The sequence below is a fragment of the Hippichthys cyanospilos genome, chromosome 17 (assembly GCF_059441005.1).
Source record: "Hippichthys cyanospilos isolate Australia breed blue-spotted pipefish chromosome 17, RoL_Hcya_1.0, whole genome shotgun sequence".
Classification (NCBI taxonomy): Eukaryota; Metazoa; Chordata; class Actinopteri; order Syngnathiformes; family Syngnathidae; genus Hippichthys; species Hippichthys cyanospilos.
This window is the reverse complement of record NC_142385.1, coordinates 15,464,256-15,481,156: the sequence shown is the minus strand read 5'-3', so window position 1 is coordinate 15,481,156 and position 16,901 is coordinate 15,464,256. Positions and strand designations below refer to the sequence as shown.

General features: G+C 42.8%; 1 protein-coding gene across 1 annotated transcript in view; it reads right to left on the bottom strand.

Moving 5' to 3' along the window:
* Positions 1 to 16,901, bottom strand: part of dock1 (dedicator of cytokinesis 1) — an 80,567-nt gene that overhangs the window by 1,827 nt on the left and 61,839 nt on the right. The window contains exons 29-51 of the mRNA XM_088438256.1: positions 14,811 to 14,905; positions 11,358 to 11,436; positions 10,793 to 10,893; positions 10,528 to 10,586; positions 10,239 to 10,387; positions 8,825 to 8,910; positions 8,590 to 8,746; positions 8,075 to 8,115; positions 7,573 to 7,663; positions 7,263 to 7,382; positions 6,777 to 6,866; positions 6,595 to 6,699; positions 5,476 to 5,617; positions 5,307 to 5,388; positions 4,267 to 4,351; positions 4,045 to 4,131; positions 3,752 to 3,928; positions 3,090 to 3,173; positions 1,635 to 1,772; positions 1,112 to 1,254; positions 824 to 1,022; positions 544 to 733; positions 216 to 370 (exon numbers count right to left, since the gene is read on the bottom strand). Of these exons, the coding sequence (XP_088294382.1) occupies positions 216 to 370; positions 544 to 733; positions 824 to 1,022; positions 1,112 to 1,254; positions 1,635 to 1,772; positions 3,090 to 3,173; positions 3,752 to 3,928; positions 4,045 to 4,131; positions 4,267 to 4,351; positions 5,307 to 5,388; positions 5,476 to 5,617; positions 6,595 to 6,699; positions 6,777 to 6,866; positions 7,263 to 7,382; positions 7,573 to 7,663; positions 8,075 to 8,115; positions 8,590 to 8,746; positions 8,825 to 8,910; positions 10,239 to 10,387; positions 10,528 to 10,586; positions 10,793 to 10,893; positions 11,358 to 11,436; positions 14,811 to 14,905 (2,655 nt within the window). The remainder of the gene's footprint in view (positions 1 to 215; positions 371 to 543; positions 734 to 823; positions 1,023 to 1,111; positions 1,255 to 1,634; positions 1,773 to 3,089; positions 3,174 to 3,751; positions 3,929 to 4,044; positions 4,132 to 4,266; positions 4,352 to 5,306; positions 5,389 to 5,475; positions 5,618 to 6,594; positions 6,700 to 6,776; positions 6,867 to 7,262; positions 7,383 to 7,572; positions 7,664 to 8,074; positions 8,116 to 8,589; positions 8,747 to 8,824; positions 8,911 to 10,238; positions 10,388 to 10,527; positions 10,587 to 10,792; positions 10,894 to 11,357; positions 11,437 to 14,810; positions 14,906 to 16,901) is intronic.

Genomic DNA, 16,901 nt, shown 5'->3' with positions numbered 1-16,901 from the left:
GGATGAGCATATACGTATGAGCAGGCAAATGGTCTCTCTCTCTCGCTCTTTCTACATATATATACACACATACATATATATATATAAATATATATACTTACACACACATTTGCATGAACATATATGTATGAGCAGGCAAACGGTTTCTCACTAATATGCATTACTGCATGCTATTATAAGTCCTACATGTACTGTATGTATATGTTTGTACGCACCCGTTGATGCGGCGGCGGCGTGGTGGTGGCAGCGGCAGGCGAGCTTAAGTCTTGATGATCCAGCAAGTTGCCATAATCGGCCGTGCTGCCTTTGACGGGAAGCGGAGGCGGGACTTCCACCTTTTCGCCGCAGCCAACGCCGTTCAGCTCCACATCTGAATGACAAAAACGCAGCAGGACAATTTTTGCTCTGTTCGGATGTACTGTATGATGATGAATTTGTAAGCATGTTTTAAATAACGGGTAATTACTTATAAACAGAAAATACATTTAACGAAAGCTCCGCCCCCCCACCAAATAAAAAGAAAAAAAATCCAATGTAACTGACTGGAGGCAGCGTGCAGGCTGAAAGAGAGTTTGCTGCGAGGCGTGATGGGCGGCGGCGCCGGCGAGGGGGACGACAAAGACGAATTGGACGAGGAGGCGGCGGGCGGTCCCGGCGACACCGAAAGTCGGCGGTCCCCCACGATCTGGCTCAGCACTTGACTCCGGGGCCTCTGGGGCCTCAGCGGGCTGATCTGGAAAAAAAAAAAAAAGCAAAGGGATCTAAGATTGAGCAACGTAACGGCCCTCCTGAAAGACAGGACCCAAGGGGAGCGGCTCGGTACCGTCTCGGAGAGTATGACGGCCTCGGGGGGCTGCGCGGGGATTTCGGCCGTCTTCATCTCCTTGTCGAAGGCCTCCTGGTGCTTGCTGTTGCGCTTCTCCTTCTTTTTGTCCCGACGCTCGCGCTCGGGCTCGTCGCGGTCCAGCTTGTCCTGGGACTTGGTGTGCAGCTTCTTGGGGAGCAGGGGCTCCAGGGCAAAACTGCAACAGTGCGAAAAACAACCATCACCAGCCCCAAAAATATTCAGGAGCGCCTTGAGGGTGGAGATAAGTGGTTTTTGGTGAGTTACCCGTCGGATCCGGGCCTGGAGGGCGAGTTGTCCGAGGAGACGGAGGTGACGGAGGCCACGGACAGAGGCCGCTGCGACGACGGCATGGTGAAGGAACGCACCATGGAGTGGGGGCGGGAACCGCGACGCTCGTCCGCCGCCGGCTGCACAGTGCACGTTAAAAGAAAGAAAGAAAAAAAAAAAAATCAACTGGTTGCAAAATTCAAAATAAAACAAAAAACACAGTATTTCATACTAATTAAACAGCTTTCTTATAAATATATGTCCCTAAATACACAAAAAGACATGAAGCAGCCTGTTTTGTGTGGGTATCACGCTCCACCTGAGGAGGGCGCTGTTGTCCTTTTGTATTTTGCAGGTGCCGGCAGCTACTGTAAAATGATTCCAATCGTATGAGAGCCAGCCTAAAGTGTCCACTGTTGTGTCCACATGGCTGGATAGGGCAAGATGTCCTCTACTGAGGACACTCGGACTAAAATCAAAAACCAAGAACTAGCGTGCAAATGCAAACGGCGCGACTCACCAGCGTCTTGACGCCGTACTGTTTCTCCACCTTGTCGCGCAGCTGCTTGAAGCAGGCGTCCAGCCGTTCGTGGAAAGGCCTGAGCGCCTCCGTCACCTTGTCGCCGTGGATACGCAGGCCCTCGGCCAGGTGCGGGATCTGTCGGGGAAATCCGCAAAAACACCTCGCCGTCAGCGGCAGCTCCGCCTCGCGGCGTCCTAAAGTAACTCATTCGTTTCAAGCCATTTTCGTGAAGGAAAAGGAGCTTGAATCAGACATAAAAAGACGTCCTTATCATTGAATGAGTTCAAACGGATATTTGACCTAAATATGTCGAGTTAAAATGGGGCTTTGACGTCTACAGTCGTCAATGGCAGTGAATGAGTTCATTTCTCTGGAGTCCTTTCGAATATGAAACTTCTTTTTCCTTGTATGTGCTTCATTAAAGAGATATCTGACAGTTTCTTACCCCCTAAATAATCCGCCAAATCATCAGACGTTCATTTTCCACACATTTGCAAATCAGTTTCACCGAAATTCTTTCAGCAATATTTGCAAAATACTGGTTGAATTATTCAAAAATATTTTTCCCCAAAATATTTATTTTTTTGTAGTTTTCAAAACTTTGCTTTCCTTTCTAAATAAATAAATACATGTTCTGTTATTCCCCCTCACAGTACTTGTTTGAAATGTGTGATTAATCCAATTATAAAAAAATTAAAATGTAATAAAAAATTGCTAAAACTTCAAAACTGTTTTGAAAATAATTATATATTTAAAAAATAAATAAATAAATTATATATATATATATATATATAAATAAATAAATTATATATATATATATATATATATATATATATATATATATATATATATATATATATATATTCAATTTCAATAAAAAACAAAGTGTCAAAATTAAACTAACCCAAAATATATAAAATATATATAAAATAATTTCTAAATAAATGAATAAATAAGTGTTCTATTATGATCATCCCTCGCAACATTTTGTTCTGAAAGTATTATTTAAAACATTAAAAAATGTTAATAGCATATTAATCTTACCCATATTTGACCCCAATTTCAAAACTATCAAAACATAAAAAAGTGTGCAGGGATTTCCCGCGCACCTCTCCTCCCCATGGAGCGAGGACGGCGAGGTTTCGGAAGGACGCGAGCGTCCCGTCAAAGACGAGCGGAGCGATCGGGCGCGGGGGCGGCGCGACGAGCGGGAGGACGCGGCAGGAATCCCGTCTCCAGGGATACCCGCGGACCTTCTTTTTATAGCGCGGCGGCGGCATGGCAACGCGCCGGCCGCCAACTTTGATGGGCCGCACTTCAGCGAGCAAAGTGGACGCCGCTCTTCTCTTCTCGCCCCCAAACTCGCTTCCCTCCGTATTAGCACGCCGACACTTTTTTTTTTTTTTTTTTTTTTCGCGCAATCTTAAAAAAGCCATTGAGGGCGGCTCGCACCTGCCAGGCGATGAGGTCTTTCAGCTTCTCGATCTTGTCCAGGTCTTCGGGGTGCTCCTGGGTGTATTTGTCGTTGAAAAAGGCCTGCGGGGCACAAACGCACATTCGGCAGTCAGTCAAAGGGCGAAGACCCAAAAGTCTCTCAAAATGTCCTCTTCCTCCGATTCCAAAAGGACGCGGAGTAGTCAAAGTAGCGTTGAGCGCTTGCGAGCTTTCTAGCTAGCAGAAGCGTCACTTCAGGTAACCCTAGCGGTGGATCGGGGAGCTACGTACACCCATGGCACCGATTTTGTTGGAAGACATTTATAAAATAAAACAACAATAAACAGAAATAATAAATAAAAATCAATATTGAAGCTTCAAAAAATAAATACAATACAGTAAATAAATAAAAAACACAAAAAACATTCAGAAAACCTGGACTTTAATAGATTTAAGGAAGGAATCAATAATGTAAAATAATTTAATAGTATAATAATAATAATATAATAAATATAATAATATAATATAATAATAATTATAAATAATAAAATAATTTAAAAAAATAATACAAATAGAAAATCCAAATAGAAAAAAAGATACAATCAACAATGCAAATAAAATAATTTGAATAAAATAAAAAATAAAATAAATAAAATCGAAATATCCGAGCGGAGGCGCACCTTCTCGTAGTTGGCGAAGCCCCCCATGACGGCGGGGTCCACGATGCCGTTGAGCAGCATGGAGAGGGGGTTGATGGGAAGGTTGGGGTCGCTCAGGTGCTTCTGCACCATGCTGCTGATTTTGTCGTTGGCCAGCTGCATGGTCTCCATGGCGTTCTCCAGCGGGCTGATCTCATCCTACAAACGCACATCGGATTAGGATGTTCTGGAACATTTACGGGCAGAATGAATGGTAAATTAAATCGAAGAAAAAAAAAAGTCTGCCCGTCCATACGGCTTGATCGGACACTCACGGTGCACACGGACTTGACTTCGAACCAGCGCAGGATGCCGGGCAGCTTGTAGGCCGTGCTGTACGTGGTCCTCTCGATCCACATGTTCTGAAGCCGTGGTGAAAAAAATTGGCAAGGGCTCGAATTTGAGACGTTTTTTTTGTTTGAAAACGGCTTGCTGAAAATACATTTCCCGGTTGTTATGTCATCACGGGTGTGGAAACGGAGCGGTCGTTCACTTACGGCAAACTCGTTGTCCGGGTCCTTCTCGCCTTTCCTGACCGGTCGGGAATACTGGAATTTATGGACTTCGTTTACCGTGTAGAAGCTTTGAACGGAACGCAGAGAAGAGAAAATGATTTATAGATGTTGGTTCTACATGTCAAAAATCCACCTTCACGCATTCGCTGCCAATGACGGCCAAAGACGTTCAAAACACATTTTTAACTCTGCTAGCTACAGACACCAAAAATCAATTTCAACACATTCACTGCCAAGTCAAAATTCTGGCTCGATTGACGGCTATGCATGTCAAAGAGCCAGTTTATCTAGTTAACTCGTTCACTGCCATGGACGGCTATAGACGTCGAAAATCCGTCCTAACTTATTCTCTGTCATTGACGGGTATAGACACGAACATTCGATTTTTACTAGGATAGCAGTGGATAAGTTAAGTCATTCACTGCCAACGACGGCTATAGACGTGAAAAATCCATTTGAACTCATTCACTGCTGTCAATAATCAATTTCAACTCATTCACCGCCACTGACGGCTATGGACGTCATTTTACCGAAGCCGGCGACGAAAAAGTTAACTTCATCTGTTGAACGGACTGTTAGCGCAGCAAAGCGAAGGTGGCGGCGGGCCGGTTAAAGACTCCCCTGGCAGTTGTAGTGACCGAGAGCGGGGTCAGCCAATGCTAATCGGGCGGCCCTGCAGCCGCGCGATAAAGGCTCTGGTCCAGGTGTATTTGCATAAAGGTTTCAACGAGTAAACATCCCTTTTTAATTATGCCCACCGATGCATTCGGTGGCTCGCATATCCGAGGGAATTTATACGCTTGAGCGACCCGCGTGTGCGGGTCAAGCAAACACACACACACAACGGCGATGCCAGGAAGTCCCCAACCTTCCAAAGAAAGCTCTTTTGACCCGTTTGTCACCCTAGAAGGGTACACGGGCAAATAAATGATATATCTGGAAAGTACTCACCTGGGTGGTTAATATGAGATATTACTTCATGCGGTTTGTCGAAATCTGTTTTTGACGTGCGGGATGCATACCTGAGAATTTGTTCCGCCACGGGCTTGTTCTGGAATTTGGCGGGTAAATCCAGGATGGGTTTCACCGTGAAACACTGAACGTCTTCATGCACAATATCAAGGATTGTAATAAAAGAAATATACAATAAAAATGCCCCCATCTATAGATACGTTTTATTTTGGAGGATACATTGCCCGTGGGAATTCTTGATGTCGTCACTAGGTGGCGTGGTGGTCTTCATCTTCTCGGCGTTGGGGAATTGGGTTAGGAGGCGGGCCTCAAAGTCCTCCCAGCGCTCGTACTCCTTGCCGCGGTAGATGAACATTTTGTTCTGAGGGGACACAAACGTCACTTGACCTCTGACACGGCGTCAAATTAATGGCGCTAAAGTCCGGTATAGTGATTTTAATTTTTCAAGTATTTGGCAAACGGATGGTCCAAAAAATGGCGAGTGATAGATAAATTAAGTACTATTAATTACTTTAAGTACAAAGGGATTACTTTAGCTAATTAGGTACAAAAGTAATCAACTACTTTTGGTACTAAAATGAACTTTTGGTACTAGCAATTGAGCGTATAAACTGATTAAGTCCTTGATTGGGGGGGTGGTCAAAATGACTTTTTTTTTTTTTTTTTAATTTAAAAAACTTTATTGCTTCTTATTTCCCATAGCTAAAAAAAAAAAGGTCAATTTTCAACGCCGTAAGAGGTTGTGTTGATGTTGTTTGTATAAGCAGTCCACATCAGTGGGGACACAGTCGTGAGGGGACACAAAAAAAAAAAAAAAATATATATATATATATATATACACGTTTATAATGTATACCTGTATTTATTTATTTATTGCCACAAAGGCCTAAGAAGCGATGAAGGAAAAAGAAAAAAAAAGGACTTGGGAAAGGACGTTTGAACAAAGCCCGAGATGAGACGCTCGCAAATTGCCGTCTGCGAGGACACATGAAGAAAAAATCAAAGTGCCACTCGAGAAGAATTGTTCTTCAAAGTGGACCTTCACTAACGCTTAAGGGCGCTTTTCTTTCTTTTTTTTGACTGTCGCTTGAAACGAAATCAGCAGAACTCTGGAGAAGAGCTTGAAATACGGAGGACGGGCGAGCGAGAACATCGGCTCCGGTGAGAATTCTGACATCATTGTCAAAATTCGCATTTTAAAATCATTCTTTAGTCTGTCTTTAAAGTCATACTTTCGACCAGAATTCTTAATTCTCAGTATAAAAAGAGAAAAAAACACAGGAAAAAAACACATCATGCTGTGGGGTCTTGGCAGAGTATCTCAACTGGTTTTCTCACCCGTAGGAAGGACGGGAACCCCAGGCCGTAGTAGCCCACGGCGAAGTAGTCGGGTTTGGGCCGGATCACCTTGACGATATTCTCGTAGAACTGCGCCTGCTTGCGCTGCGAACGGATGAAAGAAATCAAGATCGCCGCCGACCGAATTTGCTCAATTTTATTCCGGAACAGAGCTAGCGTACCAAGGATGCGCTAAGCTGCTCAAAATCAAACATTTCGTTCTCGTACTGCTCGGCGAGTTCCTTCCCCAGGATGATGGCTTCCTCCCACATCTGGAAGAAAAAAAAAAGGTTTTAACGGTTAAGTTATTCCATATTTGCTCTGACTGTATTGCAAGGCATTTATTTAGCAGTATAACCCGGTTTGAATCATGAAAGAGAAAGTCGCTTATGGAAGGAACAAGCTCAAGAAGAAAGGAGACACCGTGACATTGTCACAGGCCACAACGGCCTGTGGGTAGTCGTTATGTTCTTGGAAAAGAAGATATTAGCCACTGTATGAACTGATAACTGAAGGCACAGCAGCGAACAAATCTTCGCTCTCCTCGCGAGCAAAAGAATCTAAAGTTCCTTGTCTTCCTTCCTTGTGTCTTGTTTATGAAACGTTCGAGGTTGACCGAACCTGACAAGAGCAGCGAGCTAACGACGAAGGCGCGTTTTCCCGCTAACCTTGCCCTTGTCAAAGTAGTTGATAATCTGCTGGTAGAGCTGGTCCTTCAGCTGGCCTTGAGTGGCGGCCTGGTAGCCGTCCCGCTGGGTCAGGTGGGCGGCGCAGGGCTCGTCAGACCACTGGAGGAAAAAAAAAGAAGAAAGAAATAAGCGCCTTCCTGTTGATTCATCCAAACCACGCGTCTATTTGGCTGCTGCTGATTGCGGAGCGCGCCATTTCCATGCTAAAAGGCTTTTTCCTTCAAGCCGCTGCTGACCTTCAAACGCTAGCTTTGTTTCTAACAATTGAGATAAATAGAAGGCCGTGTACCTTGAGTAGTTTGGCATGCAGTAGCAGCGTATACGCCGCCTCCGTGTAGTTGTCGCACTCCTTGTGGAGGTCGCACAGCTTGTACAAATATCTAAAACACAAAGATGGATATATATCTATATTTAAATGAATTAAAAACTTCAAATTGATAATAAAATAGAAAATAAATTAATATTAATAAAGGAAAACTATTTAAAAAAATTATAAATATTATAAATAACATTGTAAGTATATACAAATAATAAATAACAAAATGATGAAATAAATTTGAACTCATTTAAAATCAAATGAAAATTAATATTGAAATTAATTTAAAAAAAAATCAATTTTAAAAAAATTCAAAAGGAAAACAACCCCAAAAAAAGTATATGAATATAAACATAAAGAGTATAAAATTACAATAAATCAAATTCCTTTACAAAATTAAAAAAGGGGGAAAAACATCATAAATACTATTTATATCTTTACAAATAGCCTTCTCATCAAAGAAGAAAGCGCTAACCTGATGTACATTTCCTCTCGATCGATCTCCTTGTAAAAGTTCTGTGGAGGAAGAGAAGAACAATCAAAACAGTTTTATTATTTTAAAAATTGCAGATTTAACAATGAGCGAAATGGTGAGAACGAGGTTTTACAAAAGTGTATATACATTCCTTTAAGTACTTGGCTTAAGGCGGCTCTAAAAATGGCAGGTAAATATTTTCGGCACTTTAGTACTAAAGTAAATGATTACATTGTGTACTAAAGTAATTGATTACCTTCAGCACTAAATTAATTGATTACTTTTGGTACCCAAGTACAAATCAATGAATTTATCAAGTACTAAAGTAAATACATTAGGCAACAAGTACTCCTGCAATCGATGACGTCAGGTACTTAAGTAATCAATTATTTTATGTACTAAAGAAACTAGACGAATCGACGACTTAGGTGACTGCAGGTACTTTATTCCTGGGATCGAACGAGTTTTAAATATGACTTTGCGTTTCTACGTAGATCTGGGCCGTTGCGACTGACCAGCACGTTGACGGTGCAGCTCATGCGGTTCTCCTTGTTCTCGTCGTGCATGATGGTGCGATAGTCCAGCAGGCGCTCCAGCAGGCGCACCACCAGGGTGACAAAGTTCTCGCCGCTTTTGGCCAAGTACTTGTGCTTCCGGCAGTGCTCCAGCAAGCTGGGGACGCCAGATCCCCCGGGACGGTTAGCCTTCGGGCGCAAACGGCGCGACGCGGCGCCGGCCACGCCCACTTACATCTTCTGGAACAGGACTTTGTACTGCTCGTCCCCGCGCCCGCCCTCCACCTCGTGGTCTAGCTTGGTAATGATCTCGTTCTCAAACTGCAGATGCGGCAAAAAAAATATGCTGTAGATCACCGGTGTCAAACTCCAGGCCCGGGGGCCAAATCTGGTCCGCTGCAATCTTTTCTGTGGTCTGTAAAAGCCACACTCAACGACAATCAAAATTTAGTCCTAAAATATGGACCAAAATACTAAATTGTCATGTTGTTGAATAACTTGAATAATAACTCAACAAACTATCATCTGAGGACAACACTTCTCAAATACAAGCAGATAATATTGGAATTAGGAACGCCATAACTACAAAAATGCCCGCGATAACGATTAGTTTGAGACCACTGGTGTAGAAGTTCATCTCTCAAGGGCAGGACTGATCCCCCCACCCCCCAGGGGGTTTACAGCAACTCCCTTCGATATCATTTCAGGTGGCCCACAGAGACCACGTGCAGCCAAGTGGTTTCCCCTCATGCAGAAAAGCTTCATTTTATGCCGTAACGAGGCAGAACATGAGGTTGCTCTGGGCGCCGCCGTTGATAATGGCGGCGCAAAACACAACACAAAATGAGATTTGCCCAATTACCAGGCAGCTCACGGCGACGCGCCGTTTATTGTACCCCCCGCGTTCCCCTAAGAGGCGGCCCCTTCCCTCCATGTGATTGCAGTGCAGTGGCGTTACCCTCCGCGTCCTCTGCAATAACAAACACTAAATACCAGCCAGGGCTGGACAAGAAATCAAGTTTATTCGAATTAGTTCGTCATTTTCAAAACGGAAAGGATTGAATGTCTGGACTGTTAAAACGTAAAATGACGTCTTTGGGATTGAACGAGTTCATTTTTTCCATTAAAATAGATAAAAATCCAAATCATAGTCAACAAAAGAAGAAAATTGAGATTCTATTTTTTGAACAAATCGCCCAGCCATTAAAGCGACAAATTCATCGCTCATTATCTAATTGTTTCGATGCTGGTCAGTCTCATGATTTCATGTTACAATTCAATGAACATCGTGCTACTCGTTGGTGGCCACCGGGGGTCAGTATAATACAGGAAAACAACAGAAAGATAAACCAAGTCATTTTTCCACAAAGCTTCATTGTTGGGCTTCAGCTGTTCATTGTTTAACATGTTACAGCTTGCGCAATATTGATGCTAGTCTCATTAGCCCGTTTATGGCGTTTTGCATGACTTTTTAGCATTAAACTAGCAAACTTGGGTTATATGACGATTCCCTTTGTGTATGTTTAATATAATTACGCTAAGCAGCTTGAAGCAAGCACACTTGGCCTCTATTTTGAAGAATGATTAGCTATCTGCTGCAGTTGTCAGACATTTTGCAAAAAATAAAAAAAATAGAAAAAGTGAGTTACCCTCTGGAAGCTGCAGGTGAAATGGAACTCGCACTGCATCATGTCGAAGAAGATGGGGATGGTGGCCTTGCGCAACTCGATCTCGGGGACCAGCGTCATTTCCAGGATGGGGCCCACCATCTCGGGGATGAATTTGATCTTGTGGGGTCCTTTAGGGGGGTTGAGGGCACACATGATTTGAGCGTACAGAATTGCGCGACATTTGCCACATTTGACAGCAGTTCAAATGATGAACCACAGGATAGGCTCAAAAGAAAAATAAAACATCAAACAAATGAAAAAAAATTACCTAAATTGTACCACATATCTCTGATCTCAAAGCCGATTTGTCGTCGCATGTCCTGGTACCTGAAGACATCATTGGAATAATAATAAAAAAAAATGCAATTGACTTCATTTCTTTATTTCAGTCAAAATATTGCAATATAAACTATTTTGAAAAACTCATGAAACCCTCATTTTCATTTGAAATGTTACAGTGTTTTGAATACAATCTTTTCTAAGTGGAATTATTTCATCATTTGTCAAGTTGAAGAGGTGCGCAGTGGACTGACTTGTGGTAAATTTTGGCCCGCTTGTCGCTGGAGAAGTTCTCCAGCTGCAGCGACTCCTGCGTGAGGAAGGCCACGGCCAGGTGGAAGTAGTTGTTCCATAGCTAAACGCAACAAAATAAACACAAAAGCGACAAAAGACGCACTTGTGAGAACACATCAAACACTGCCCACCAACAAAAACATGTAGGATTATTATTTTTTTTTTTTTTGGTAGACAACAATGAGATTATAAATCTGAAGTTAGATAACATTGTTGTCAAATTTTAAAAATGTATTCTCAGAACTTTCTGTTTCTGTATTACTAAAAATAAAATTCTACAATGCGGATAAAAGTGTATGTGCGGAAAATGAGCTGCCATCTTTTTGGGAAAATAAAGTGGTATCGGTACTTGGTATCGGAGAATAGTCAATGTAAAGTATCCAACATCCCTAATGTAAGCTATATACGGCGGTGCCTTGAGATAAGAGTGACCCAAGTTTGGACTTTTTTTTTTTTCTCGGCTAAACCCATCTGACAAGGTAGCAGCGATGTAAAATAAAAGGTTTGAGGAAGTTCATCTCTCACCTGCAGCTCAAAGTTGGTCTGATCCAGAAATTTCTTGTTGAGCACGGCGGCATACTGATTAATGGCCCGCAGGAAGACCCTGCACAGATAACAGGCGCACAAAAAGTGTTTGGTGCTCACATCTGATAAGTGTGTGCAACTTGAAAAAAAAAATGGCCAAAAAAACAAAACAAAAGCTCCATACTTATTATAATCGCATTATGTTCACCTTTACGCGGCATCAAAAGGTCACTTTCCACTCAAACTACTTTGCCTTGTAAAACAAAAGAGCCAACAGGCATTCCGAGCGGCACGTCTGGCAAACGCCGCTCCGCTAAAAAGCCCGGTGAGAAAAGGTAAAGTCAAACGGAGCGCTTTTCAACTAGAAAAAAAGAAAAAGTCTACAAGAAATAGAAAAAGTCTCTACGCTCATTACACATATGATAACCTTAAACTAAACATATAGGCACAAAATGATCCCAAAATAAACATTACTGCTCCCACAGACATGTAAACCATGCCTAATTGCCGTAATGATGAAAGATAAAACCATACAAATAAAACGACCTAAACAAAGTCATCTGCTATCAACTGCTTCAATTATAAATTTAAAGGGTTTGGGCGCTTTTTGGGGGCTATATATCTAATAATTCGCTGTAACGTGCAATTCGGAAAGCTCATAATGACCTTGAATGGGAATAAACGCCGATGCTGTCGCGCTTTCACCCACCCTCCAAAATTCCTGAGGCCAGTGGTGCCGTACATATTAAGAGTCACCTTAATCATGACTGGCAAAAGGTGAACACCTGTCACGGAACACCTCAGGATTATCCTGACCCAGTCATTTTCAGCGGTTTCATCCCCCGTCCCCAAAGGGGAGGGAAAAAAAAAAAAACATCCTACTCAGCGCTCAAGACATTTACTAGCGGTGTGCACGCCTCACTCAATTTTCTGCTGCCGTGCACATGCCAATATAGCTGATATACTTAACGGCGGGGGCTAATGCTAAAACGACTTTCCAATGGCTGCCTTCTGCCAGCGAGAAAATATTAAGACGGGATATTTGAGGTGCTCTCGGTGACGGGATGGAGACAAAAGCAAACAGGTGCCGTGCCACTCAATTGACCACTCGGCCGAAAAAAAGAAAAAAAAATTGCTTCTTCGACTCTTTTTGGGTCTAATCATGATTGACATATTTTACACTAATATATATATATATATATATATATATATACACACACATGCACACACACACACACACACACACACATAGATAAAGCATTGCTGGGTCATTTTGACCTGGGTTTTTGCTTATTTATCAAAAACGTTGCAAAACATGAAAGGAATTGCAACAATAATGCAGTCAAAAAACGTACATACTGCATACGCGCCATTTTTCATCGTCATCACTCAACATATACGTTTCACTTTCACACGGGTCAATTTGACCCGCGACATAACAAGAGGTTTAATCATTGTAGCAAGAACTTTTTGTTGTCTGCGGCATGCGCAATTTAAAAAGGAGTTTTAAGATGCGGCTCACGTCGCCAAGGTAACGGCGCGACTAAAATTACCGCGTCGGAAAGGCGCTTGGGAGTCGGCCCTCGGCATTAAGAGCCATTTGGATACAGTACGCAGGCGTCATCATTATGATAAATACGCTCAATCAATGCGCCGCTGTCGGAGAAATGGCCTCATTATCGCTGATGGATGGCGGCCATTTTGAATGCTCAATGTACGTCGGGCTGCCTCGGCGCCTTCCGTCGCCTTGCAGCCACGTATGCTAATCAACGCTAATCAGCGGATCATACTTGCTAATTGAGTTCAGAGAGCGTCTGGGATAACCATCCCCCGTCTACGGTCCTGCGCGCGAGGAAGAAAGTTGCGCGCTAGGAGATAACGGGAAGGTCGTGAGGCTTTGTTATCACTTCAATTTATGAAGGCGATTAGCGCCGTTTCAGACACATGATGAATGCGGCGTCCGACGCGCGACTTTTGCACGTCAGAAGAGTCCAAAGTCTGGCTAGCTAGTACCCTATTTTTCGCAGTATATTTTTCGCGCACCTTGAACGACTGGCCCCTTCTAAAACCGTTTTCAAATATAGGGCGCACTGCAATATAAGGCGCATAGAAAAAAAAAAAAGTCGGAAGGGCCGATTTATTCATTATTATCTACATTAAATTATTAAACGGTAAAAACCAAACAAGCAGGCAAGCACGTTGCATATACTGTAGTAATATATAAGCACATATATTGAAACTTTTTGGTTACCTTTTTAAAAAGTATAACGGGCCATGTAAAAGTGCAGTTTTTCATATATGCAATGGGCCGCCAAAAAGTGTAGGGTGGCCCGCAAATGGCCCCCGGGCCGTAGTTTGGACACCTCTGCGGTATAGCACCCATAAAAAAAGAAAAATAAATACATAAAAAGTATACGTCTGTGGTTGTCAATTTTAGCTGACGGATATAAACGTCCACGGCACTGAATGAGTTTTCTGTAAATTTGTCATGTTGTTTTCCCTCGAAAATAACGCAAAAGCTCAAGATTTTCGACAAACATCTCGATGAAGCGGCATTTATCTCCAATATTTTCCTTCCCTTCAAAAATAGCAACCTTTGCAAACGCGCCGAGTCGAATCCCGCTCGTTATTCTAATTCTAACCTAATCTGCTAATGAAAGTGTGTGGGTTGCAGCAGCTGTGAAAACACGACGGAGAACTAAAGGGGAACGTGGTGATGATGATGATGATGATGAAGAGGAGGAAAGTGAGGACGACTTTGCGCTTCGGCACATAAGCGGCAATTACATAGCGCGAGCGAGTTTGCTAACAAACCAGCCCGCCATTTAGCCGACTGGGCAAAACGGACGCACGCCCCCCAAAAAAAGATCAAATGTTGCGCAATCGCCTTCCCGTCCCAGTGAGGAAGCTTAAGCCAACGTGTGCTAATCAAGCGCAAGAGCAAACAAAGACGCGAGGACGCCGAGGGGACAATCGGATGTCGGATGAAGACGGGGTCATTTTGCACAAGGTCGATTGCTAGTCGCTACGTGAGATTTTATCGGCATTTTTGCAAGTATCGGAAATCTAATGAAACACTTTCTAATGCCGTGACAGCGAGAGTATTTTTTTCTTTTCAGACTACCCGAACTTCATGTGACAAGCGCCTCTTGAATAAACCACAGGGCTTTCTTTCGCATTTCCACCGGGGTGGCACGGGGCCAGGTCGCAATAAATAAATAAATAAATAAATAAAAAACAAGTAAGAAAAGATGGCGGGACGCATTCAGCATTCATCATTCATGCGACTGTTTACTGGCTGCTCATCTGATTGCCTGCTGTTGACTTTATTTGCATGGAGGGGTCGGGGGAAGGAAGAAAGGGGGGGGGGCGCTACGCTAACCCACTTTTGACTCCTGTTCCTTAGCAACGTCAGCGTCGGGACGGCAAAGGCCACAGCGGCGCGCCACTTACTTGTTTTGCATCATGTTCATTATGACCCAATCGGAAGGGTAGACGTTCTTCCCGATCAGGTCCTTGAACATGATAAACGTCTCCATCAGGAAGTCCTGCAAAAACACACTCACGCTTAAGCAGATTGACGTGACTTAGATGATTTCGTACGGTTTATTATTGAATGAATTCAACGAAACGCTCAATTTTAAAACTGGCAGTTTGGAAATGAGCTCAATCGTGAAACCGAGAAATTGGATTTGATTTTTAAGTAAAACGTTCAACTCTTTTAAATACAGTTAAAGTATTACGACTTTTCAAGAATTTTGCAATATGAAGGTCCAGGCTAAGCCGATCATCCAAGTAGATGAAAGTGTCATAAGTTGGCCGCGAGCGTCACCCGGTGATTTTGGGGCATCAACACAAAAATGTCTACTGCGCCCCGTTTGCGAGTTGCCGTTGAAAGGCTGAATGCAAAATGCGTGATAAAACCTCGGGTTTTCGATATGCCCAACATTGACAATATGTCCAATTTTAATGGCAGTAAATGAGCCCGACTTGGGCTAAATTTGACACCTACGGAGTTTGCAGGCATTTAGAAGGGATGACAGCATGGCATATTGAAAGTCGTACAATATTTTAGCCTCTGAATGTTTTTTTTGGGTTGTTTTTCCTTTGATATTACACGTCAAAAAAATTAAAAAGTCCAAATTGGGTCAAAATTTTCCCCAGGGGTTAATATGGCACAATTTGTTCATTTTAGCACGCTCCATCTAGTTCGACCTGGTGAGCCTGGAAGAGTGCTCCTCCCTTCTTAGGTTTTCTTATTTTCCCCACATGGGGTTTTTGAGTTTTTCCTTTCTCTTTTGGGCGCTTTTTTCAGGGGATGCCATTGTGTATTTGTGATGTTCTGTATGATTTCTTTTTCGCCTGTGAAGCCCTTTTAGACTGTGCTGATTCAGGGCTGTACTGGAAAAAAAAATACCTTGCAGCGTCCTTTCAGACTTGACTATTTGAGGCTTTTTTGAGTCAATTCATGGCACACGTTCCCCCCAAAAAGTATGGGAAAGCCTTGAAAATGACCATTTAGTTGGAACCAAGACAAACAAGGACAAGAAAAAGCAAGCAATTTCAAAGTCTTAAAGTCTGGGGTGCATCTTTCAGGGATTTCAGGTGACGTGTTTGGAAGGAGAGGAAAAAAAAAAAAACCGGGCGAGGGAGCTGCAGTCAGCTTTGAAATGTGGCTATGGCTGCGAGAGGAACAATCAATCTGCGCGAGGATTTTAGCTTCTTCCCGCCGGCGATTGTTCGTCTTGCCAACGGCCTCGCGGGAGAGCGCAGTCAAGGTCGCAGAGTTTGCCCTCCTTGCTCAACTTACATTATGGGAAGATATTATTATATCATTATATACAATATTATTCTATTATTTGATTATGTGTGGCATTCTGGAAAACAATAAACATTACACTTTTTGTTACAAACTCATCCGGCCCCCCCAAATCTGACAGACCGTTTTTCATTAAAAAGGAATAAATTCATTGATTACACATTTCAAACACTTGCAAATTTAGTTTGCGGTCATGCCAAGTGCTTCCTGTATGATGTCCTTGCTAAAGTGCTAATGATGTGCTAACAGCGCTAACGTCAGACATGACAAAGTGGTATGTTACTTATGTGTTTTTACGTGTATATGTACAATATTAGTCGTTGCCAATTTTATGTTTGTTTGTTCTATGGTGTAAATTGGTGGAAGGAAGTGTAGGTGAAACAAGATGAAAAGTGGAAGACCACAGTAAACATCAATGCAAAAAAAACCTATCGTCTCGTTTGTGGGCAAGCCGGCATATTAATAAATGACAAAAGTGCATCCCAAACTGGAACAAATACGGTCGACACCACACGTTGTGATAACGTATTACGATTCAGTCTTGTTGGCGTCGGCGTCTCGTGTCTCATATGCTAACAATGTCGCCTTTTGTACCCTGATTTTTCTCTCCTTTCTAGAGACGTTTCGCGAGCTGAATTTTTCATTACAAGAGTCGATCGGAAGTACTGCGGCGGTTCCGCCGTATCTATTTTCTTTTGGGGAGACGTGCGCCTAAAATTGCAAAA